At 37.9% G+C, this 25,512-nt stretch overlaps 2 protein-coding genes across 2 annotated transcripts; both read right to left on the reverse strand.

Annotated features, from left to right (window-relative positions):
• Positions 1-48: 48 nt before the first annotated feature.
• On the reverse strand, positions 49-10,617 carry snky (ubiquitin protein ligase sneaky). Its single transcript, XM_076125509.1, has 11 exons — positions 10,590-10,617; positions 8,735-8,854; positions 8,193-8,364; positions 4,547-4,687; positions 3,764-4,025; positions 3,368-3,490; positions 2,568-2,819; positions 1,911-2,123; positions 994-1,202; positions 623-727; positions 49-378 (listed from the first exon to the last, which is right to left on the reverse strand). Exons 1-11 carry the CDS (start codon positions 10,615-10,617, stop codon positions 69-71), a joined length of 1,935 nt encoding a protein of 644 aa, XP_075981624.1. The 3' UTR covers positions 49-68.
• On the reverse strand, positions 9,953-25,340 carry Usp14 (ubiquitin specific protease 14). The gene is made up of 11 exons (XM_076124947.1): positions 25,201-25,340; positions 23,066-23,244; positions 21,460-21,567; positions 21,024-21,138; positions 20,361-20,616; positions 19,397-19,553; positions 13,681-13,746; positions 13,088-13,270; positions 12,556-12,667; positions 11,888-12,067; positions 9,953-11,312 (listed from the first exon to the last, which is right to left on the reverse strand). The coding sequence occupies exons 1-11, from the start codon at positions 25,214-25,216 to the stop codon at positions 11,182-11,184; spliced, it is 1,503 nt and encodes a 500-aa protein (XP_075981062.1). The 5' UTR covers positions 25,217-25,340; the 3' UTR covers positions 9,953-11,181.
• Positions 25,341-25,512: the final 172 nt, after the last annotated feature.

Raw genomic sequence — 25,512 nt, forward strand, 5'->3', positions numbered from 1 at the left:
CAAGATACATCACAAAAAAAGACTGGATAAATGAAACAAATCATTCATCAATCTTATATTTATTCCTATTAATACTTTAAATGTTCATCATCACTGAGCGAGTCTCCATCACTAAACTCAGTCAGACTGGGATCACACGCGAGACATCGACCGCCAGCCTCGCGCCAGCATTCACCACAGAGTATAAACGGGCACTTGGTCACTCGGCACGGATGCCAAGCGTCCCTGGACCGAGGTTCCGTCTCCCCGCAGATGAGGCACGTCATTCTAGCAGCAGGTAAGATTCGCAGCCAGCCTAGTACGTGAGGGAACTTCATACGAAGACTGAGAAGGTTTTCTCCTGATAGATAGTGTGCTCGGACCACTTGTACTGCTTTCCTGTGTTTAAAATTAAGCGTGAGTTTATTTTCTTTGTAACTAGAGAAAAAGAAGGGCGGAATTTATTAGATCGGCGTTTGGTACAGGTACTACATTTTAACAGTTTCAAGAGAAGAGGAAAATCCTCGAGCACGAATTTGTTTACGATTAGACTACTAGCAGGTATCAGTACTATACTTTGTAAAAGGAAGAAGAAAAGTAAAAGAATCTGTAAATCCTACGAGTTTTTTATTGGGTTCCGCACCTGTGCAAAGTATTGTTCATTTTCATGCGTTTCTTGAGGATGTCGTTGTACAGATGTAAAATGCGTTGCTTCTCTCTTCTCGGGTAGAAGTAGCTGCAGGTTAATCTGGTAAGAAATACAACTAATTAAACTCTAGTACCTACTCGATAGATCTTGAAAATAAAAGGTAGAGTCTAGTAAAAATTGTGTTAATGCATTGCTGTTTATTTCTTGTTAAGAATATTACCTATGGTAGGAAAATATCAACAAAAGTACAAGATAAATAACTGAATTTTTTGAATGTATTAAATAATCAAAAGCTAAAATGCGGTCTGAATAAAACTTAGGAGTGCATACTGACATAATCAAAGCGCTTGCTTAGCTTCTATTACCTCCTCAACCTCAGCGTGTACGGGTTGATATAAAGCAGCAGCAGTATCCACAGATATCCGCCGTAGATCTTGAAGTAGTAGTAAGTAGACATGGCGTGAGGACGCGGAACACACTCCTCGTTGGAGACCAGCGAGTGGTGCACCTTGTACGATGATATGTTTGACAGCAACTTGCGGAACAACGTCGCTAGCATTCCTGTACCTTCCACCTAGAATAGAGAAGCCTTTACAAATGAAAAATGTATTACTGCCAAAATCCTTTTAAGGTATCGGTACTGTCCCTCTACTGGGCAAAGGCATTATCTGATTACTACTTGTACGGTTTTTTGCTAATATAAAACGTTCCTGACCCGAGGTGTAGATTGTGCATACCTTTTTATATCTAGCTTATTAATCATATACTAGTAATAGATTCGTAGTAGTCCAATGGAATTTTCTGTCAAGAAAGAAATGCAATGAACGTTACCATTGGAACTCGAACTCTTTCGTTATCCTATAGACATAGTTAAGCGCACGTACGTTACGCTTTAACGTACTTAAATATACTACACAAGATTTATTGAGACGCCATTGTCGGACACCAATGCTGTAGACACTAGCGGTACAAAGAAAACATTTTAATTTCATTCCAATTCAAACAGCAGCTATTGAAAAAATAACTATTCCTGTCTCACTACTAACAGGCACCAATTTTTTCGAGTTTCCTTTCAGAATGAGAGGTGCGTAAGGAGTTTAGAATATTTATCCTGTAAGTTCTGTATAAATAACATTTAGACATGTAAGGCTAGAATTAAAATAGTCAACTAACTAAGAGAAAAGAACCTAACCAAGCTGTCTAAAACATACATAAGTATATCGTCTTCGGACTATATTATGTCCTATTTCCTACAGGTGTCTAAACATAATAACTTCTTCACCTCAATATTCAAGTCTCCAGCAGCCCGCACACTATCAGCCTGTGCATGTTGTCGCACTACATCCAACGCTTCGTAGAACAGTCTGTCCAACATCACGAACGTGGTCGCCGTGACAACTTCCAGCATCACCTTCAACATCTGCGTCAACAGCTTGCTATGCTCTATCACTTTGTACGACATCGAGTGCACGTCTATGTATTTGATTCTTTCCATCTATGGGTACAGAAATGTGTTTTACTTTAAACAAGATCGGTCGTTAACTGTTAAGAGTATTGCGCGATAGGTTTTCTCGAAGACAAGTCATAATCAATGTAGGGACAAATCCGAATGTCGGAATCGAAAAAAAAAATAGTTTAAGTATCAAGTAATTTTAAAAGTAAGTATTAATCACAGCTAGATCGAATAAAACTTTTGTGTACGGGTTAGACAGTAGGCTAGTATCAGGTTCAGCAGGCATACGTCAAATCAAGCTAGAATTTAGGTATGTATTCGAAATAATTTTTAAACCTGATGGATTTTGGGTTGATCAAAGTAAACTCCTTAATAACTTAGGGTTAAGTCAATTAGGCAATAAATATAGTTGTCTGAGTTCCTTAACGCCTTCCATCTAAAACCAATAAACCCTCTAAAAATATTTTTTTAACAAACTTCCCTCACCTTTTTCAGCGGCAACAGCGTCATCTCTCCTTTCTTCTTTCGCCTCATATCCAGCCGTTTGAAATACCTCGTTATATAAATATTATCGTATTCGATACTCGTTAAATACTTGTCGTGATAAACGACGGCTGCTACCGCAATACGTAGGAACAGGAATGCTACATAGAGGTTTAAGGCAATGGTGACAGTGCCCATTATTGTGGTCTTTTCTTCAAATGCGTGGATCACTCGTTCACCTGTTTCTTTGGCGTCCTGGATAAATAAGTAAATCCTGTTTCAGGTTTTTGTGACTGATTTTAGATACTTGTTCATAAATATTAGAAATATTATAAAGTTAGTAATGTCATGCGTTGAAATTTTGAGGGTAGGTAGGCATAAAGTTCCGTTTTCTGTTTCATTTATCTGGCTCATTTAAGGTAGTTAGTCCGGAGTTTCTTCATACATTAGTGGTTATGAAAAGTTCATTAATAATGGCCGCCCTTACACATACACTATCACGCAAGATACAAAATCGCGCGAGAAAAGCGCGCGTTGAAATGGTGTACAAGGAGAAAGGAAAAACCGCGCGCTCATCTGTCAAGCCCGCCAAGCAAAATCGCGAGCTAAGATCGTGTCGTCCTTCCCGTGCGAAATCCTGTACCCTCTTACGAACGCGCGATAGTGTGTGTGAAGGGTGCCTTATGTCCTACATCAACTGGAAAGATCTCTACAAATCTTCTGAAGACTATTCAATTAAAGTAAGTAAAATACTTAAATTGTTAAATGCAATTAAAGGTGGCTACTGTAGCTCAGAGTTATACCTGAATATCAAGCAGTTCGCGTTCATATGTTACTTTATATTGTAATTTGACATCGCTAGTGTCAGTCAATTCATGTTTTGCTCTTTGTAGAGCTAAGTAAGCTTCGCCAAAGCCTGGATTTACCTGAAAACTTAATTATTCTCAGATTCACATTTCGTTTCCACAGTATCTGAACAATGACTAAGGTTAAGTTACCAAGTTTACCATTGCAGCGTGTGTTATAATTATGTTTTTTCCCCACACTGATCAAGTCTTGGGCCTTATTTGGGGCCCAGTCGTACAATAATTTGTATTTTTATAAAGTACACAACACGACAAAATTTGTTCCTAATTTGATACTTATTACGGAGGCATAATTCCAAACTACTACTACTACTATAAAATCAACCAGCTTACCAGGTTTCTAGTATCACAGGTACCATTTCCTCGTATAACATGCAGGATGTTGCAAGCGACGTTCAGTTTCAGCGGCCAGCACATGAGCCACGCGGCGCTGTGCGGCAGTATCTCTGTACATTCTCGATAGGCGTCTTCAAACGCTTGAGCGCACTTCTCCACGGCATGCGACAATTGATTCTCACAACGATACGCCAGCTTTTTCTTGTACATTTCCTGGTAGATGATATTGTCGTGACGACGGAATGTCCGCGCTTGGGATCTGAGCAGTGATTATTTTTGTTATAGAATAATTTGTGACATTTGCAGTAATTTTACATTGGACTAGCTGACCCGCGCAACTTCGCTTGCGTCACATAAGAGAGTCATAATTTTCCCCGTTTTTGTAACATTTTTCACTGGTACTCTGCTCCTATTGGTCGTAGCGTAATGATATATAGCCTATAGCCTTCCTCGATAAATGGGCTAACTAACACTGAAAGAATTTTTCAAATCGGACCAGTAGTTCTTGAGATTAGCGCGTTCAAACAAACAAACAAACAAACAAACAAACAAACTCTTCAGCTTTATAATATTAGTATAGATTCTAGGCTTCAGCGTTTTAGCTAAATAGGAGATTTTGGATTCTGAAATTCTTAATTGGTATAGTAGTTAATATCTTTATTAATTCTAAAATAATTATTTCAAAGCAACTTCGCGGCAGACCATGATCTGTGTCGAACGATTTAAAAGAAAATTTACAAAACTAGGTACTTAAGTTGTGGAAAGGTAAACCATTCTAACCGAAAATCCCTCTCAATTCTATTCGACCGGCATCGAAAGCAAAGCAGTTTATCAATAAAGTCGTTTTCCACCTGCTTAAATTGTACTTCTTCTAAACCCTCAACCTCGTGTTCTATAGGAGCTACTATGTCACTGATCGACCTGAAAGTGGAAACATTAAGCTTGGAATGGCTTTTGCATAGGTATTCGTTGTTCTCGCGTGTGAAGCTAAGATAGGTAAAGATAGCATTTGGATGAGATTGGTTGTAATGTCGTCCTGGCCAATTTCGGCTACGGCGGTCAGTTCCATTGAAACCAGCCAACTGTGTAGGACTTTGTTCATAGTTGTCAAGTGTATGCAAAATACACGGATACACTCTCTATTCTTTTACTCTCATAGCCTGCCCTGGTGGGACGGCTAAACCGACACGACCAGAGAGAGTTCAGGCCCGACGGCTTTACGTGGTTTCCGAATTCGTATCTGTTTAATATTGAGTTAAATCTTGGGTGTTTCCAGCAAGACCAAATCGACAAGGAATAAGCCTTTTCAGTAGAAGAGTGCCTATTAAGAATTATTTATTTATTTATTTATTTATTTGGCATATCAACAGCATAAACACAAAAGTATACAAAAATATTATAGTAAAGGCCAAGTCTTGTGCTCACGCCAATTATAGACATGCACAACATTTATATGTAAGTAACATAGAAACAACATACAAAAATATAAAATGTAACTTATAAACTATACCTTATATCTAATAGGAACTGTAAAAAACTTAATTGAATACAAGTGTGTAGTTCAGCGGGGATTATTGTTTAAAAAAAAAAAAAATTATGTAAGTATTGTTATACAGGGTGTCCCAAAACTCAACGATAATCCGAGACAGGATGAAAGGCCAAGTCATACCGGTTCTAGGAAAAATAAAAAAAAAATTCCATATCACTTAGTTCAGCAATAATAGACACTTTTCAAAAAAGTTGAAATTCCACACCCTTGGTCGCATTTTCAAGTCCTGTGATCACCAATGTCACAATTTCGCTGTGTTTTTTTCAATTTCCTGATCTTCATTAAATATGCTATTAATCGTAAAACAAATTAATGCACAAAACATTGTTAATTTAATAAAAAAAGTTAAGTTTTAGTGAGTCATGGTTCACAAAAATATCGTTAGTTAACTTTGACGCTTCATATTGAAAAAAAAATGTACTACACTACCCTTGGCAAGTTATTTCAAAAGTTGGCGCATTTAATCAAGATTTCAAAATGGTGCAACACTTGCCACTTTTCTTGCCATTAAAAATGTTATTTTTATTTGAACGACGAGTATCCCCGAAAATGGATCGGACGGAGTGGTACAATTGAATGGCCTCCTCGTTCCCCCGATCTAAATCCAGTAGATATTTTTTACTGGGAATGCATAAAAGAAAAAGTCTATTCGAAATCAATACAAAATCTATCAAAACTGCGCCAGAAAATTGACACAGCGTCAGAAGAAATAAATGCAAGGAATTTTGCTTGACTGGTGCAAAGGTCTTTTGTAAGGCGTTGCAGAGCCTGTATTCGTGCCAGAGGAAATCAATTCGGAATTACATTAGTTTAAGGAGAATAATTAAAAAAGAACGATGGTTTGTTCATTCTTTTTTTTTTAATTATTTTTACCTATTATGTTTATTACATTAAATATTGGTTATGCACTGACTCAATTACCTCTTTACTAAAAATAATTGCTTTCCTCTAGCACGAATACAGGCTCTGCAACGCCTTACAAAATACCTTTGCACCAGTCAAACAAAATTCTTTGCATTTATATCTTTTGACGCTGTGTCAATTTTCCGGCGCAGTTTTGATAGATTTTGTATTGATTTCGAATAGACTTTTTCTTTTATGCGTTCCCAGTAAAAAATATCTACTGGATTTAGATCGGGGGAACGAGGAGGCCATACAATTGTACCACTCCGTCCGATCCATTTTCGGGGATACTCGTCGTTCAAATAAAAATAACATTTTTAATGGCAAGAAAAGTGGCAAGTGTTGCACCATTTTGAAATCTTGATTAAATGCGCCAACTTTTGAAATAACTTGCCAAGGGTAGTGTAGTACATTTTTTTTTCAATATGAAGCGTCAAAGTTAACTAACGATATTTTTGTGAACCATGACTCACTAAAACTTAACTTTTTTTATTAAATTAACAATGTTTTGTGCATTAATTTGTTTTACGATTAATAGCATATTTAATGAAGATCAGGAAATTGAAAAAAACACAGCGAAATTGTGACATTGGTGATCACAGGACTTGAAAATGCGACCAAGGGTGTGGAATTTCAACTTTTTTGAAAAGTGTCTATTATTGCTGAACTAAGTGATATGGAATTTTTTTTTTATTTTTCCTAGAACCGGTATGACTTGGCCTTTCATCCTGTCTCGGATTATCGTTGAGTTTCGGGACACCCTGTATATATATATTTATTTATTTTATTAATTTAGACCGGAATTTTGTGGGATGATCAAAAAATATATCTAAATCCAGTAATCGCCAGTACTGGTTGTATGTGGATGTCAATCTCACTACAGGAGCACGCGATCCTAAGTTGGTCTTGTGTTGAGGCACACTAAAAAAGGTCGGACATTTTCTCCTGGCATTCATCCTGGGAACAGATATTCCTATGCGGTCCAAGATGTCTTCACATTGTGATGAACCCTTAATTATTTTTTGGAGGAAGAGCAAGTCTAACATCCTTCGCCTATGCTCAAGCGTTTTCATTTGAAAGTGCTCCAACCTGTCATTATAAGAGCACCTGGCGCTGATACCTGGGCTAATAAATGCTAAATGTCTAGTAAACGCTCGCTGGATTGACTCAATGCGCTGTGAATGGACGGCATACTGGGGATTCCAAATAACACTACCAAACTCGAGAATACTCCGAACAAGTGAATTAAAAAGTATAATTTTGGATGCAGGAGTGTGGAAAGCTTTTGTGTTCCGTAAAATGAAACCTAACATTTTAGCAGCTCGATTAACCATGTTTGCAAAGTGGGGTACAAAACTGAGCTCAGAATCCACTATCAATCCTAGATCTCTCAATGTCGGCGTAACCTCTATTACTTCCCCATCGATGTGAAATTGGGTCGGTATATATTTCTTCTTTCTGGTGAAACGAATATGTTGACATTTCGACGCATTCAGCTGCATGTTATTTGTTGTACACCACTCTTGAACGCGATCAAGATCAGCCTGCATTAACGCGATATCAACATCTGAATCGATTTGCCTTGATATCTTCATGTCGTCAGCAAAGAGTGAACACCTACAGTATAAGATTTCGTTGACAATATCGTTGATGAACAGTAGAAATAATATAGGACCAAGGTGGGAGCCCTGCGGCACACCAGAGTTAGCGACGTAACTGCTCGATTCGCTTCCATTTACTACAACCACATATTTGCGATCAACAAGATACGACTCAAACCAGCTCAATATCAACCCCCCGATTCCATATTGAACTCTTAGCTTATAAATAAGGATTTGATGATCAACCCGATCAAACGCACTTGCAAAGTCAGTATAGACAGAGTCCATCTGACTGCCTTTGTCAACACTTTCAATGATAGGAGTTAATTATCAAAACTACTTGAATTAATAAAATATTGATGGTATATCTCACTCTAAAGCATCCTTTATCTGATCCATTTCGTTGCGTAGACTGAGCGCGGTCTTCTTGAGCGGCTCGGCCATCAGACTGTGCTGGTCTTTTGACAGATTGTAAGACAGCTGCGTACTGCACGCGAAAACGCGGACCACTTCACGCGCGTTCTTACCCATGTTTGTTATTGGACCTGACCGGGAAACCAGGAAATGTCGCCGTTGTTTCGTTATTTGTGAAATATAAATAATGGCACGTCTAAAGAAAAACATCTATTTCGAAATTTCGGTAGAGGTTTCAATTACCTATTCTCAGCATTTAGGATAGTGACTCGCGTAATAACAAAGACTCAATAAAACTTTCAAAGTATCAACATATTATTATAGTGTCGCTCTTTAAGCGGATTAATTTTAGCAGTAGCACATCCAGAGTTTTAGTTGCGGAATCGTTCGGTGTTTGAACTTTAAGATATTTGATGACTCATAGGCTTTTCTTGGGACGTCTAACGAGGCTCCACTGGCTCCGATATGGACATTCGACTGGTCTACTGGTCTATTACTCACCGGCTACAACATAAGTCAACACGATAATCTTCAGAACTCCTCGACCCGCTCTGCCGCAGTATTTCGGCAGTAAAAGCAGACATATACATCTTACTTGTATTGACGTAGCGTTACTTAAACCTGAAATGAAAACTATAACTAGGTAGGTATAACTACTAGGTACAGACGTAGGCAAGGAGTGTGGGTCACATCACTGAAAGACGTCTACGTCTCTTTTATTGCTTTTTTGGTTTCTTCGCAACGGCTTGTAGCTACATTAATATACACAATGTTAAGCGCCGCGTACTTTATGCAGGCATAGATTTTTAAATGTGCTTTCTACATTTTATTAATGCTTAATCGTTTGTACTTTATGAAAATGACCAGATGCCTGAACGAAAATCTAGGATCGTAGGGATCGTTTAATGATTCTAGATGCATTTTTTACTGTAATATTGCAAAATGAATAAAAGTAATTAATAAAATATGAACGTACCGAGTAGTATACTTGAAATTAAAGGTACAATAAATCCTAAATGATACGGAAAGGGTATGATCCTTAGAAAGTAATAATAATAGGCTATTCCTAACGCGAATCCACACACAAAATTAGTAAGCTTTAGGTGTCGTATTTGATTACAATCGGAGAAGAAGAACCGATACAGCGGCGGACACAAGCAACATATACACGTATGTAGGAAAGTTGTTAGAACTTGACATAAAATAAAGATTACACCTATACACATTATTTTACTGAAATATCAGAAATTACAAGTACATCAATAATATTTTGATAATTTGACATTTAACCAAAGAGCAAACATATTTACTTATGCCTTTGTGAAGTTATCATTGGTTGTCATAGACGATGTTTGTATACTCTTTCCTAGCTAGGATTTTGAAAAGTTGATCAGCCTAGCCTTTTTTCCAGCTATGTTGGAGTCGGCTTCCAGTCTCACCGGCTGCAGCTGAATACCAGTATTTTAGATAGAGCGACTGCCTATCGGACATCCACAACCCAATTACCTCAAATATGACAACCAGAAATCAGAGTTGTGCGTCTAAAATAATTTTAATTTTAAGGTCATATCATAAAGGTGAATATGTGTTGTAAGTCCTTTTTTTATGAAACATGCTGAACCGATTTGGATAGAATTAACAGATAGTATCTCTAGAAAAAGTTGTGTTACTTTTTCGCAGGCGGTACCGAGTGGATAAGCACAGAATAAAACAAATAAAAAATGTATAATCAAATTTATTATCGATCATTGTTTAGTATAATTAGTCTTATAAAATTCAATACGTTTTGTATAGAGAACTTAGGGTTTACTGAGACGAGTTCAACAAAAGTGCCTTAAGCAGTTAACAGCAGCATTCTGAATGCCAATTCACAAGAATAAATTAACAAGTCTAACCCGCGACTTTCACTAACCACAATAACCGAATTATAGAAAAAATCATTTAAATGCTAAACCGACAATATCACAGCTCATGGATAAGTATTAGATAACCTATTCGATGGATAAAGTGACACCTGCCGAAATATCATCAAATAAATTAACCATGACTTATTCATAAGAAGTGAATCTACGGCTTATTTTCTTACTATAAGCTGCTGTTTATAACTACATAAATGCTGGTTTTAAAGGGTTCACTTATATCACTTGTTTTCTCTCTCTCTTCCCTATGTTGAATGTCTTAAGAGGGATAGAGACAACATGCTTCAAGAGATTCCTAAGACGAAGAAAGTATTGCACGCTCAGACAAGCTTTATAGCAAAAGTCTTTAACACTTATTAAGTTATAAGCCATCGTGTTTACTCATCAACCAGTACCAAGTGACCATTTAGACAGCTTTGCACAAAATTGGTTGTTACCATGACTCAAAGCGTATTTTCCATGCATTATTCACAAATGGTACAAGTAGAAACATGCTCTGCCTATGGGTAAAAGTCGTGATATTATGTATGTATGTAATTTGTAACTTCTTGTTTCAGTACGTACTCGCAATAGTTTGTGCGTATACGTGCATTTTTTGACAGCCGACCGAGCACAACCATTAGATCTAAGTAACGGCGTTAACTGTATATAAGTACGTTAGCGTTGATTGAAACAACTTCTGAAGCTGGAAAATAGGTGTTTACGTCTTTATAACGCGCAATTAATGCTTAATATTTCAGTTGGAGGATGTATAGAAGCGAGGCAGTTAAAAGCGCACTCTGAAAAAAAAAGTCCTTGAAACACAAATATTATATGCTGATGATTTTAAATATGCTTCTGTATGTAAAAAATGGCGTACTAAGGGGAGACCTCTCAACAGTTGATAGAAATTGACTGAATAGATAGATAGATATTTTTATATTCACTGGTACTGGTTATATGAAGTGAACCCCCATCCCTGCTCTATACAGTACACAGGTATTGTGCTGGTGTGTCGCGGGGGGCGTGGCGGGGGGCGGGGCGGGGCGGTTACGCGAGCGCGGTGGGCGGGGCGCCGGCGGGCTCGTCCGTCACGTCCGTCACCATGGGCTCCTCCTCCTCTTCCGGCAGTTCAAGGATCTTGGGCCCGTAGAGCAGTAAGTACGCGCAGTGCCAGTCACCTGTAATCACAATTATTTTTTAGCAAAAGCATTATCATATAACTCTTGTGTTAGTGAATTAGGATGTTGGTATGCTTTTATTGATAATACTTTATTAATCGCGATTTACCGACATAAATTTAACTTTGCGTAAGGGAAAGAAAATAAGGAGACAACATCAATTTTTGATGATATGAGTATTTTCTTGGGCGTGATCAGGTCTGTCCTTTCTAATGAATGCTACATTCAATATCCTACTAACTTTAGTCGTAAAGAAACCAGATTTTTGAAAGGACTTATAATGAAGCGACCCTATTAAAACGTGAAATGTAAAACTTGTCAAACATCTTAACGTAAGGGCGCATTTTCATCGGTCGATAAGTCGGTCGTTAGCTCGAATTCCATGGCCATTATAGCACGGCCGCAAGCATATGGATTCGATTAACGACCGACTTATCGACCAATGAAAATGCGCCGTATGGCTCGGTTTTCATACGTTGACTGGGCCGTCACCGTGCCAGTTCATATACCAAATCATACACACTCAGACTCACCCATTAACCTAGTAAATAAAGCAACTAGTTCAGTACACATACCGCCGCCACTAAGCTTGAGCACCTCGTCTTCAGCGACGGGTGTGACGTTGTCATCGTCGCAGCGCAGCCACGTGTTGCCGCGCGCCACCCACGCCACGTAGTGGCCGGACGACGACGAGCGGCCGCGGTGAGTCAGCACCGCCTGCAGCCGGTAGTAGCCGCTGTTGTTGCTGCCTACGTCTGAATACGAACATATTATATGATATTAAATACAATATTAGGGTAATTTTATAGGAGTAGGTATTAAGGAAACTATAATATTTGATAGTTCTAGTACTTATTATAGTTACTATACTATAGAACTATATAGGCAATTGACGTCTGCAACATTTTTATGGTGTAACCACACCAATTGATCCAAACCAAACGTTCGTCGATTGGTGTAAGATTTTACGTGGAAGTATAACGAACTGAAACGTAATGATTACAATCCAGCGTCCCGATTATTAGCCTAAAATTGAAGACTTAGTATTTGTATAAGTTAACCAGCAGTCGACAGATTTTAAGCAAAAATACGGTACTGCCTTCACATATTTAATCCGTCTATTGTTATAGACTTTTATTTCATTTGTGAGTTAAATTAACACATTTACTATTATATCTGTTTTGCTTCTAGAGCTAGTGTGTACATAATACCTCTCATAACAGTATAAGTTAATTTGACTTACCATCTTCAAACCAATAAGGCAGGCTAGCTTTTTTCTTGATTTCTTTACTGCTGTCGCCGTGGTTTTTGTTTTTTGAATTTAGAGACGATTCTACTTTAGCATCTTCTAATTCCTGAAACAAAATTAATATTTCATTAAACCACAACAATTACAATTATTGTGTGCGTACTGAAGTCATAGAGTCTTTAATACAGTACTGTCATAGAAAGAGATAATGTTTCTAAGAGAGGGCTTGTTGCTTTGGATTTTTTGGAAAAGCTAATAGCCCCCTTTACACACACACTCTATCGCGTATGAAAGAACGCGTGTGTAAAAGGAAAAGGAAGACCACGCGCCGCGTTTATCTCTCGCGAAGAAAATCGCGAGCTAAGACCGGGCTGCTTTCCCGCGCGTAATCCTGCATGCTCCATAGAACGTGCGATAGAGTGTGTGTGTAAACGCGGCTATTGAGCATTTGAGTAGAAGGCGAATATTTAAGTCACTCGGCAGTCCCTTGTTATTGTTATCTAGTGAGTCTACTTCTTATTGTTACCTTGAACTTGTTCCTCATGGGCGTGAGTCGCTCCTGCAGCTCGGGCGAGCACAGCTCGTACACGTCGAGCTCGAGCGGGAACTTCACGTCCTTCAGGATCTTGGCGTTGATGGACTCCTTCTCCTTGTAGTAGAAGCGCACGAACTGCACCGTCAGGTACGCGGGCAGGCGGCTGATTTTACTCTGCAAATACAATTACAGATTCTGTATGTGCTACCAAAGTTATACCTTGATTATTTTTTGGTGCAATAGCCACCTTTACACACATTCTATCGCGCATGAAACAACAATCGCGGTTAAAAGAGCGCGCGTATAAAGGGTGTGCAAGGGGAAAGGAAAGACCACGCGCCGCGCTCATCTGTCAAACCCACGAAGAAAATCGCGAGCGAAGAGCGCGCTGCTTCCCCGCGCGTCATCCTGCACGCTCCTAAGAACGTGCGATAGAGTGTGTGTCTGTAAAGGTGGCTAATGACAATGAAAATTATGAAGCATTTTTACGACGTAATGGACGTATGTGGCTTAAGTCAGTTACAAGTAGCGATTCCGCGTGATTTAAATAAGACTATGTTCTGATAACGTCTAAATATACTTACGGTTTTTGTGTAGATAGCATCCCTTCCTAATGTTTGTGACAGTTTTGTAATTTGCTCTGACATTTTCTGAAAACAAAATACTTAAGTCAGTCTCGTATCGGCACGCGTACGGTCGAGTCGTTTCGCAGAACTCGTTAGCTCTTATCGCAATTCTTTTGTTCTCACGGTTGCCAAGTGGCCGCGCCGGGCGGCCGGCTACCTGAGCCAGTGCGCAGGCACTTACTTCGTGATATTGTTTATAACATTATTACGAACGAATTATGGAATGTTCTCAATCTTCAAATGAGGATGTAGATGTGGAGGTGGATGCTATGGTGGGCAACCAGTATTACATCTTGGTGCAAGAGGAAGAGGGTCGGGATGGGACAAGGAAAAGGAATCGGGAAGCTAGGGAATCGGATGAAGAGTGGACAGTTGTAGGAACCGAAAAGAGAAAGCGAAAGCAGGAATCTGAACACGAGCCACCGAAGTGGGAAGTAACTATATCTTGTAAAGATAAGTTACCTAAGTCGTTCGCATTGGCTAAGATGTTGAAAGCTCTGTCAATAAATAACATACTTAGGGTGAAGTATGTAAACGCATATCGCGTTCGTATCCAATTCAGAGAGGTCACCGATATGAACAAACTTTGTTCGTGTGAATCACTCGTGGCAAAAGGTTGGCGCTTTAGCAAAGACCTAGAAGTGGGCTACTCATACGGTGTGATCAAAGACGTGGACCTGGAACTAGAGGATACAACCGTCCAACAAAGCATAACTTGTCCAGAAAACCTAGAATTGATATCGGTGAGAAGGCTGAACCGACGAGATAAGGAGAATGGCGGTTGGACACCTAGCGAAGTTGTAAGGTTATGTTTTAAGGGGGATTGTCTACCGGAGTATGTACATGCCGACGGACTGAGAATCAGAGTGGAACCCTATATCTTTCCCGTCTCTCAATGCTCGCGGTGCTGGAGACTAGGACATACAAATAAAATGTGCCCGTCTACCAGAATTGTATGTCCTAAGTGCAGCGGGCCGCACGCCAACTGTGAGACCAAAAGTTATAAATGTGCAAACTGCTCAGGTCGTCATATGGCACTATCAAGGACATGTCCGTCATTTATTAGAGAGAAAGAAATTCGTGACATAATGGCTGATCAAAACTGCACCTACAAGAGAGCCTTAAACTTGCACGCGGCGGCTGTGGCAACCGAACCCCCCAGACAAAACAGAGTGATTGTTAACACCACATCTAAAGACAGTAAGTCCTTGGATGTAACAGAGGACCACCCACCCATAACTTTGAGTACAGAAGAAAGGCAAGAAGATTCAGCGGAAACTGGGACAACACATAAGAAAACCAGAAACGGCAAGAAAAGAAATAAGACACAATATAAGACATGGAGCGACCTGTTCAAGGATGAGTCGGAGCACCCAGCGGAGGAGAACACGCCACAAACACACGCAGAGGAAAATACCGATGACCAGTCGCATCAGTTTATGGACTTATTAGTGCGGGTGAAGGAAATTATTTTCCTTAAAAGACTTTCGTTGATGGCGAAAATCAAAAGTATTTTTAAATTATTTAATGAGTGGGTATTATCGGTGGTGGTAGAAAATGTGTCAGATAGTCCTTTGTTACAGTTAGCATTAAGTGTTTTTAATGGATAGTAATAGTAAACGTATTAAACTGAACATTATGCAATGGAATGCACAAAGTCTCAAGCCTAAGTTAACATCATTTACACATTTATTATTTACAAGTAATATTCATATAGCAGTAATTTCTGAAACATGGCTGGAGCCCGATAGTGCATTAAGAGTCAGGGATTTTAATACATTTCGGCGCGATAGAGCTGACTCATACGGAGGAGTGGCCATTCTCACACACAAATCAATTAGAGCTCAACTTACTAACTACCAAATTACGAATAGGGGTATAGAATGTCTTCATGTTAAAATATTTAATTGTTCCTTTATAGAAAATATAATTGCAATATATTGTCCTTCGTCGGTACGAACTAATTATTCAGACTGGTATGATATATTGTCTAGCTTTAATACAAAAACTATTATACTTGGTGACTTTAACGCACATCACACTAATTGGTCAATTAAAACAGATTCCAGAGGGATACAAATATTAGATGCCATGATCGATAATAGTTATGCTATATTGAATGACTGCAGTGATACGCGTATTAAGTTAGTTAGTGGTCATTTGCAAAAGTCAGCCCCTGACATTACACTTGCTACGTTGGACATCGCTATGAGATTCAATTGGTCTGTATCAAAAGAAACTTTAGGAAGTGATCATTTGATAATACACATTTCCTCTGAATGTAACATGAACAACCATTTGGAAATCAAAAGAAATTTAAAAAAAGCCGACTGGGTCGGTTATGAAACCTGTCTAGAGAAACTCTTTTCATGCTTAATTCTTCCTGAAGACCCCCAACTGGCGTATGACAAATTTGTTGACGTTATTTATTTAGCCGCAGATATTCACATACCCCTTATTAAAATTTCACAAAATCCAGACACAAAGTTTACCCCAAAATCATACTGGAATCCGTCCTTATCTAAGGCCGTAGCCGTTCGACGGTTGGCCTTATCAAATTTCCGGAAAAATCCGACACCACTTAACCTGGATCTCTTAAATGATAAAATTAGAATAGCGCAGAAACTGATTCGGCAAGCTAAACATCAGTCTTGGATCGAGTTTTGTTCATCAATTGATGAACAAACTTCGGCATCCCATATGTGGCGGCAAATGCGATGGATAAAGGGTCACAGGTCACCTAGATTAGTCGTAGACAGTACTGCAGCTAATAACCTACTTTTGTCCCTCACTCCAGATTATGTATCACCTAAGATGCCTATGTTATCGAATCACAATGTAGATCTCGAGAGGAGTATCTCCATACAGGAGCTTGATAAATGTATTAAATGTAAGGATACATCTCCTGGATGCGATGATATATCGTACTCAATGATCAAGTACTTGCCGAGGAATGGGAAACTTTTTTTACTTCACTTATATAATTTATTTTTATCTCATAGCTTTGTACCCACCCAATGGCGTAATATTAATTTAATACCAATCCCTAAACCGGGAAGAGACCCTAACTTAGTGACGTCAATTAGGCCTATATCCTTGATGTGCTGTCTCTGCAAAATTTTCCATGTAATAATCAATAGGAGATTAGAATGGTATTTTGAAAAAAACAACCTATTCTCTGTCAATACGGTTGGTTTCAGAAAAACTAGAGGTTGTTTGGACAGTCTAAGTTGTTTAGTAGCACGAATACAAAAAGGGTTTTCGGTAAGGCACTCCACCATTGCTTGTTTTGTTGATATAGACAGTGCTTATAATAATGTCGATATCCAAATGTTAATTACTATCTTACATAACTTTGGAGTGGGGGTCAAAATTTGTCAATACTTATGGAATTTTTTAACAGAAAGACAACTTAAAATACGTACTGAAGATGGTTATATATGTAGAACATCAGGGCGAGGTTTAGCGCAGGGAGACCCGTTAAGTCCCTTGTTATTTAATGTGGCCACCATTGAGATATGTAGAACTATAGAAACCGATATATTTATTTCTCAATATGCGGATGATTTCGTATTATATTATACCGGTTCTTCTATCACTCAGTGTGTATCTAAACTACAATATAACTTAAATATTCTTCATGAACTGCTATTAAAGTTAGGTCTGAATATATCTGCAAGTAAGAGTCAAGTATGCATTTTTCAGAATGGTTATAGAAGACAAACTGTAAATTTATGTATCGATGGTCTGTCCTTAGAATGTGTACCTTTTGTCAAATATTTAGGAGTGTGGTTAGATCGAAACTTGAGATGGGCAAAACATATAAACGAGGTCAGAGAGAGAGCCTTAAAATTTATAAATATATTCAAAGTCCTTACCGGTCCCGGATGGGGAATACACCCTAGTCACCTGAGGACCCTCTATATATCTGTAGTTCGTAGTCGTTTAGATTATGCCAGTTTTTTATATGACTCTAGTTGTGCAACTCACTATGTTAAGCTAGACAGAGTGCAGAACCAGTATATGCGTGCGATAGGAGGATTTATAAAAAGCACCCCTATCCATGTTATGGAATCGGAACTGCTACTTCAACCATTGGTTGTAAGAAGAACATACTTAGCTGGCAAATTTATCCTTAAGACTAGATCCCTAAGAGATAATGATTTGTGTTCAATATTAGAGGAACTGTCAAGTTTGTGTCAGGGTTTATACTGGAGACGCAGGAAACAACCATTACTGGTCACTACATTTGACAGATTTAGGAATATATCGGTGGATTCTAGTGAGCAACTCGAGATGTTTGGTTTGGATACCTGGATCAGTAATATTAACACTAAAAGTTTTATAAACCCGAATGTTAAGAATTTAAACACACCCAAACGTAAGTGTAGCACTCAAAATTTACTGTTAATTTGCAACAAATATATACATGAGGAGTATGCTGAATTTTATAAAATCTACACGGATGGATCCAAAGATAGTCAAGGTGCAGGGGCTGCCTTCTTAGATATACAGACAAATGATTCGCTGAAAGTGTCTATAAAGGAATCCAGTATTTCTATTATGCATGCTGAGCTCATCGCGATTGCTGAAGCATTATCATATATCAGATCAGTAGCAAATCATTGTAAGTTTGTGATATTCACTGACTCTAAAAGTGCTCTCCAACATTTAGAACTGTGTACGTCCACAAAACGAGGCATTCCATTGGCATATGATGTTCTTAATAGTTTACATAAATTAAATTCAGATAATACAATAGTAATTCTTCAGTGGATACCTTCCCACATTGGCTTACTAGGAAATGAGGCAGTAGACAAACTTGCAGGGGAGGCGTTGACTGAGGGTGTGGTTTTCAACTGTGTGCCATACTACACAAGCCTGTTGCGTCATCTGAAATTATACTGTACCAAATTGTGGTCCGAGTACTTTGACGAAAGATCACGTTATAAGGGCATATGGTACAAAACTATACAGCCATCGCTGCCTCACGACCTTTGGTTCCATGGGAGCGGTTTGGGAAGGTATCACATTGTAACCAGCTTTCGACTACGAGCCGGGCACATTCCACTAAATAAGTTCGGATACATGATGGGCAGAGAAAGATCCACTAATTGTAGTGAATGTGACAGAGTTGAGGACGTACACCATATATTGGTGGAATGTGTGCGGAACGAGGTCTTCAGAAGACATGTTGTGGCTTCTGAAAACATAGAACACCTTAACGTTGGCTGGTGTAATACTATTTTAGCTTTTCCCCTCTCCAAGGGGGCCAAATTACTTTGTAAATTGACCCAAATTGGGGTCAAAAATAGGGCAATTTAATTGTTATTTTTTTGTTGTTAATGTGTTTGTTACTTTTGTTGGAACTATGGGGGTTACATGTTCAAATTTGAACCATCTCCCTTTAAATAAAGATTTAAAAAAAAAAAAAAAAAAAATACTTAAGTAAGAGAAGTATGCCAAAATACTCTTGACTACTCTTGAGGCAAGCAACTAAGTACTATTAGGATTTTCAAGTTCTCTCTTTATTTAGCTTGGATCTTAATAACCTGAGTGTATGCCAAGGCTTTCTGTTGCATATAACCGAAACATTGTAATAACTTAATATACTTTCGACATTAATTTAAATTATATTATTAAAACAAAAGTAGCATATGTTGTAAATACTAACAGATCTAAGTCCGGACTGCAGATACTTGACGTCCTGCGAGATGAAGCAGGACAGCTGCAGGAAGGACTCGGAGGTGCGCGTGGGCGCCTCCTCCGCCTCCGAGCACACCAGCTCCACGTCCAGCGTGCCGCCGAAGTACTGCTCGATTATTGACGGCCTGCGAAGTTTCATTAGTTGGTAAATGTTTGGTACGAACTTTTTATAAATAGGTGGTATTTTGTATCTTATCTCGCAACGAAGGCTCTTTTGAACAGCTAGTAGTGCAAGGCCAAGTGGAAGCGAAGAGATCCATAGGAAGACCACCTACCCGATGGACGGATCTCATTAAAAATCAGAAACCCAAATCGCGTAGCACCTCGCGTAATGCTGCTCACCGAACTAAGTGGAGAAAGATCGCAAAAGAGGCGGCGCGAACCGAGACAGACAACCGACACTCCATGACCCTGACATCAACCACAACCACGACCACTCTGTCAAGAGTGTACGACTGAGAAGAGAAGAAGAAGGTTTTTTGTCGGTATTCCAGCTGAGTGCTTATTTCTTTCGGAAGGCAAGTTCTAAAAGTCTGTCTTCTTTGTATAGAATTTAATAATTTTATAGGTCTTTCGAAAAATGTTTAGGTTTGCATGTCAAAGTCTTGAGATTGTTCTGACGTAGTTCCACTTGACTAAAAACTTGCTAATGACATACCTTAAGTCACCGGCGGCATCCATAGGTGGAGTGCTTGCAGAAGAGAAAGGAATCAATCAATATTAATCGAAGCGATAATCTTATACTCTCTGTTTTCGTTTTTAGCATTATAATTAAATTCATAACTAACATTAAACAAAGGCTATCCGAATAAATTTTAATTTCTATGTGCTATTCCCGACGATCTCGCTTTAATGAAAACTATAGAAGAAACATCCCTCAGAGGTAGAGTCAGACCAGGCCATTTGACATTCCGCATAGAAATATTGATTACCTGTGCGCGGCGGGCTCGGGCGCGGGCGGCAGGCGGGCCTGCAGCGCGCGCACGATCTCGGTCCAGCACTCGGACGCGTCCTGCTGCGCCAGGCCGCCGCCCGGCCCGCGCTCGGCGAAGCGCGGCGCCGTGGCGTGCAGCGCGCGCAGCAGCTTGGCGGCCGCGCCCGCGCAGGCCCCGGCCCCGCCGCCCTCCAGCGCCGACATCGTGTCGCTCAGCGCCGACGTCAGCTCGCCCGCCGTGCCGCCGCCCGACCCTGACCATCGAAAAAGTTGGTAACGATGTCCAAGATTCTTACTTAACACGATTGATGCCAAAACAAAACAAAAAATACATATCTACTTGAATACTAGAAAAATGCTTTTATGTTCAAAAAATCATTAAAATGTAGTAACATTTTAATGAATATCAATTTCCTCATGAATCTACAGATCTGAAAACAGGAAGACGTCTATACGTCTCCCCTTAGTTTAAAAGCAAAATCGGAATGATTGCGTGATAATAGAAAAGTAAAGCTTGTAATAAAACTAACCTGCTGCTGTATTGTGAAGTCCAGTCATTTGTTTGCGAAAATGATAGTGCAAAGAAAAAGCAGTTAGTGAATTGAGTGACAAAAGTTTGTGGGAGAAGTCAATACTATGATATATTAGATTGAGTACTTACTCTTATCATAACTAAGTAAGGCATTCTTGAGTTCAGGGACTGTTTTGAGGCACTGTACTGTAGCATTCATGTAGCATGTGTTGCCCAAGTTGATCAGACCTTCAGGAAGATCCAACTGTAACAAAAGTAAATTTAATTAAAACTCCTTCTTTCAGAGCACTATAAATGTCGAAAAACATTTAACCTTTGTGTAATTGTAAATAAAAAGTTAGTCTTTGTATGCTTTCAGAAAACATAATTATTTTTTAATTAGGACTGTTCTTGAACTGATTACACAACAATAACAAACATAGCCCATTTCTGTCCCATTGCTATGCTAGTGTTACTTTCAAGAGTGAGACGGGAGTTAGGCCTCATGCTGTTCTATTGTCAGATGGAAAAAAGGTGAGTAAAACATCTTTAAAATATGTACATTAAAATATGAAGTGATACTCACAGCTGTGGCAAGCTCAGACTCATTCATGTCTTCAACAAAGCGTGTCTGTTCCACAGGCGCCGCGGGCACGTCCTCCTCTTTACTGCCCATCACCAGCACCAATGCATTCTGAAACAAACACATTTATATCAATACAAAAACAAACACTTACTCCCATAGAGGTAGGCAGATAACAATGCAATAACAAAAGTACTTCTCGTCTAAATACTAAGCAAATCTAGCCCAATAGTTGGGGTAGTATGCATAGTGTCAGTAGTTTTGTATTATTCATTATTACAGAATTTGCTGTTTATAAAGTCTACTCGATTTATGTTTACTTCAACATCAGCTTCTTAAAAAATCCTTAAAAAAAAAATCATCAAGCATACATTTTATAATTGCAAAAGTCCTGGTTGAACAAATGCTTCTCTTTGTTTGCATAACAAAAAATATTGTGACATTAAAACAAAATTAGTGAACGACACATCTATATTTACAACTTGTTTACATTATATTCAAGGGCATACATTTGACATTGTGATTTTGGTATATAATAAAAAACAATGAAGAAGACGATTTTGTTGATGTAGTAGAATTGTAGAGTGACAATATAAGTATTTTTTTTCTAGTGTTGTGTTGTATTTTGTCTCAAATCATAAAATTAATTATATTATTAATTGTCGCCCATTAATGAAATATATAACATATTTTAACTTTATACTTTGCAAATATATTTTTGTGAAAAACAAAATTTGGTTCAACAAATAGATTGACATCATTTAATTAGATACTTCTGGGAAATAAGATAAAAACTCTGCTTTAAACTACCTAAAGGCCAAATGAGTCATAGCTCCTACTGCTTACTAGAATTTTATGATACAGTGTAATATACAAATAAATCTTTGTATCCAGAAATCTATGTATTTACAAAGAAAGTTTCAATCTACTCAAATACTGAAACTAATTGCAATAAACTAAATTATATAGATAACAAAATATTGATTTCAATGTTGTTGATAATTTTGTTTTTGTTCCATTATCTACTTATCCTACAATAAAGTGGCAAAGGTTGGATTATCTTGTGTGATCACACAGACCTACAGTGAGAAGTCATTTCAGGTATCATTGTGAAAATATTACAACAACTTCTTAGGCCTAAAATTCAAACTTAAGAATTATTAATCACTAGATTAGATACCTTACATTGTATGAAACTTTAAACATTTTTGAACACTTTATTACCTTACATTGTATGAAATTTGCTCATGTTTTGTGTACATGTACTAGCCTAATGCCTTCCCTGCCTGGTTTATCGCTTTGCCAAATATCATAAAATTTAGAGCAGTATCTTTCATACAAACCAGGGTTTCCCAACCTTTTCTTAGTCTGGGACCACTTTTATATTATTCTTGTTACAAGGGACCACTTTTATATTATTCCTGTTATCAAGGACCACTATGTTAGTATATTAAAGATAAAGTGTATTAAAAATCCTGAAAGTTTTAAATTTTAAAGTCATTTGCGGACCACATTTTGACTCCCGCGGACCACCGGTTGGGAACTGCTGATATAAACAAACAGACACACTTTCTTATTTATAAAAGGAGGTAATATATGTACTACTCACATTAACCAACTTGAAGTTAGCCCACGAGTCGTCCCTAAGTGTGACTCCCTTACAGACCACCTTCTGTCTCTCGGGCTGCACCCCCGTGAGGGCAAAGATCTGTGCTTTGAACACCACTGGCTCATCATCCGTGTTCACTTCCACATCGGGGTACATCTCCTTGCCCCACTTTACCTTTACTGTAAAAAATATAACATATATTTGTAACTATTGTGACTTTTAAATACTATATGTAATTGCAACTTTGAATTTGAATTGCATTTAAGACCAGTTTAGCAATCTGGTATGAAGTAGAAGTATCATGGGTATGAAGATAGTTCAAAAACTCTAATTTGCTGTGACTTTGTCTGATAGAAGGTTTCATGAGATAATAAAAGTATCTGGTGTCACAATCTGTGTGCAATATCTTATCCCAGTGCTTTTGGTAATTCTTATGTGAAAGAGTAATAAACAATTATTCATCCATCGTTATTCCTCATATATTATAAAGCTAGGAATCACTACATAGTATAAAACAAAGTCGCCCATTTTGTCTGTAGTCCCTTCGTATGCATAAAACTTTAAAACTACGCAACGGATTTTGATGCGGTTTTCACTAATAGAAAGAGTATTTTCTCCGACAGGTTTTTATATATAATTGAAATACATTGAAACTATATTAGCTGAGTTATAGCGATTTATGTCCAAGAAGTCAGAAAAAAAATCTAATTGAAGATTGCATTTGTGCGTGCGCCGCTTATACCGTTGGATACAAGTAAGAACAATGTATAGCAAAAACATTGGTCTTTATTAGTTCTACAAAAAAGTCCGCGATGACATATATCCAGCTTTTTTATTTAAGTCACAAAAACTACTTTTCTGTATTAAAAAAACATTTAATTCGTTGGGTGATGTTTAACTGGTGATATCACCAATAATACATATATCCTTATCAAAATAAGTAAGTTCATCATCACGAGCATTTAATTTAGATTATTTTTTCAGTTTACAGTGTGTTATTTAGACATATAGTTTAGGAGATATCACGATATTAGTATTGCGGCACGGTACGGGCCGGCCGCGGCGGCGGGGGCAGCGTCCCTATAAATAGCGCGTCGGGAGCAAAAGTAGGTAAGTACATAAAAAAAAAACAAAAAATATAAAAAAACGGTACATAAAAAATAAATAATATTAAAAAGTAGGTACTACGACTTTGATCTATACATATAAGACAAAAAAAATCTGTACATTACTTAAATATTTTTTCCAAAAACTGATAGGGGGGGCGATCAAAGAAGAGTCACAGAAACCAAAAAACATTTTAATATTTTAAACGCGGTTAAGGGAAAGAGAAGTTATTGTGAATTGAAAATTAGTATCCAATATGTGTTGGTGCGTTGGCTGTATTTGTCGAAGTAGCGGGATACACGCAAACGAAGTTGCGCGGGTCAGCTAGTATTATTTAAAATATTTGATGAAACAATCTATTCTATAACAGATTACCCAATTAAAGTGGCAAAATGTCTGGAGTTCTCCACAATATTTAAATAAGGAATAGTAACACAAACAGATATATTGGTGAAACTTTTGACAACAATATTAAAACAAAGTAGGTAAGTTAATTTTGCAACTCATGATCATAAGTTTTTTTATTAATAGTCAAATAACGATGATTTCATAAACTATGTGTACAGAAAATTGTGACAGTGCATTTTGTTGTCAAAATATAGCAGAGAATAAGTTATTAGGTTCATTGTTTTAACAGATGTGTAAATTGACATTGAAGAGTCCTTTTATGGTGAAAACAACTTGATGAAGTTAATTCAGGTCAAGACGACGCTGTTTCTGATTAGTTTGCATTTGTTTTGTGTCATTTTAAACAAATGTATGCAAGAAAACATCGACAGTGCCGGTAGCTCCAGGAAGACAACAAGGCAACTGAGTGACGCGGCACTTTTACGCTTACAATATACTGACACATTGAAGGTTTCTTATATTAATAATAATGAAATTTCATACAAATAAATGGTCTAATATCTAATATAGCTCCAATAAAACTCAAATAAATGACAGTTGCAAAGAAAGCTATAACCTCAACGACGCGAGAATGATGTTGCATTTTGCCAAAATAATGAATAGTTAAATTAAAAAATTACCTGAAACTTTAGGCATTGTTGCGTATGTCCAATAATCAACACTGGTGTACAGAAAACAAATGTAAATTCACATAAACTTCGGAGAAATTGAAAGTCACGATTCGTATCCGGACTGTTGACAGATGACAGACAGTTATCACTTATTTTCATAGATAAAAAAGGTTACGTTTCGTTACTCGCGTTGGCGAAGCATCATAACTGAACAAAAAAATAATATGTTTAACTAAATGGGTAATCTAATCAAGAGTATATATTTAATATTTAATTTAACTATAAAGCAAGTATACATTCCAGTCAATGGTTAATATTTAC

Source organism: Anticarsia gemmatalis, chromosome 17, assembly GCF_050436995.1.
Source record: "Anticarsia gemmatalis isolate Benzon Research Colony breed Stoneville strain chromosome 17, ilAntGemm2 primary, whole genome shotgun sequence".
Lineage (NCBI taxonomy): Eukaryota > Metazoa > Arthropoda > Insecta > Lepidoptera > Erebidae > Anticarsia > Anticarsia gemmatalis.